This window comes from Amphimedon queenslandica, unplaced genomic scaffold, assembly GCF_000090795.2.
Source record: "Amphimedon queenslandica unplaced genomic scaffold, v1.1 AMPQUscaffold_11438, whole genome shotgun sequence".
Classification (NCBI taxonomy): domain Eukaryota; kingdom Metazoa; phylum Porifera; class Demospongiae; order Haplosclerida; family Niphatidae; genus Amphimedon; species Amphimedon queenslandica.
Window position 1 is genome coordinate 1 of NW_003548320.1, and position 1,254 is coordinate 1,254.

The 1,254-nt window shown below is 33.2% G+C and overlaps 1 protein-coding gene across 1 annotated transcript; it reads left to right on the forward strand.

Annotated features, from left to right (window-relative positions):
- Positions 1-34: 34 nt before the first annotated feature.
- On the forward strand, positions 35-1,063 carry LOC109589313 (uncharacterized). Its single transcript, XM_020005418.1, has 2 exons — positions 35-176; positions 234-1,063. The coding sequence occupies exons 1-2, from the start codon at positions 44-46 to the stop codon at positions 1,061-1,063; spliced, it is 963 nt and encodes a 320-aa protein (XP_019860977.1). The 5' UTR covers positions 35-43.
- The last annotated feature ends 191 nt before the right edge of the window (positions 1,064-1,254 follow it).

Genomic DNA, 1,254 nt, shown 5'->3' on the forward strand with positions numbered 1-1,254 from the left:
AAGGAAGGATTGCGATCAAAGTAGTGGTATTCCTACATTACGAATGCTCTGCAATTGCATTAGAAGTGAGAGTGGAGGAGCAAATCCTGCCTTAGCTGATAAAATAGCTGAAGAATATTCTAAAAGCAGTGAGCGGCAGCCTTTATCACCTGTAGACTCTAATTCATCTTCAAGAGGTATATATAAAAATAAATTTTTTGCAATTTTATGATTAATTTTTATTAATTTTATAGAAGTTATGCCAAATACAGAATTACAGGCACCTCTTACTTCACCTGATACTAAAGCTACATATGCTAGTGGAAAATCAAAAGAGTTTCCTGTTAATGACATATTGAAGCAGATTGATGAGCTACAAAGGTTGTATGCTTCTAAATTTTATAAAACCAAAGAAGCATTTCTCTCCCTTAAAAAAAGTGCCCTTTCTAAAATTATTGATTATATTCAGTGTCACATCATTAATCTACTGAGTCCACGTTTTCGAAAGCCACAGTTCATTGATCAATTACGAAAAGAGTACGACAAAGTTAAATCGATGAATCAGTTATTCAGAGTACTAGAGAAGCGTGTCTCCTGGTTTAATTTTGACTTCGTTGTCCTATTGGTCCAAGTTTTCATAGCAGATAGAGAAGTACAGCGAATTTGGTCAACTTACTCCAGTTTGCTAAAAGATTATTTTAAGAATAATAATGATCGAGCAATTCAAGTCGTGAATGGTGTTGAGTTTGGTATACTAGATGCTCCTGGTACTCAAGTCATGATAGCAAAAGTTGCTGATGATGATTACACTTTGAATGATTTATATTTCTTCCACAGTGCAATTGCCAAGGCACTAGCAATTCCAGAATACAAATTCTATTTTTGTGAAATCGATGATGGTTGCATGGAATTAAAATACTCCATTCCTGATTTCTTATATTCAATTCTTTTTCCACTTACCAATCAACAGTGTCATTCATTGGCTGAAATTGGTATTATTAAAATGAGCTGTAATGAACATGTACATGAAATGGAGCAGGTAAATAAAATAAGGGTTTTGAAAGTTTGCATCATTGACAACTAGTTTTTATAATTATAGTTACCAGAGAACAAATTAAAAAAGCTCTCTCACTTTGCTATTGGTAATTGAACAATAATTTACTGTATTAGTTTATTTTTTGTTCAGATATTAATGATCCTTTGTGGTATGAGAATACCAGCACTCCGCTCGTTGAAGCATGTTGGAGAGGATTAAAAGATGAAGTACAATGGTTA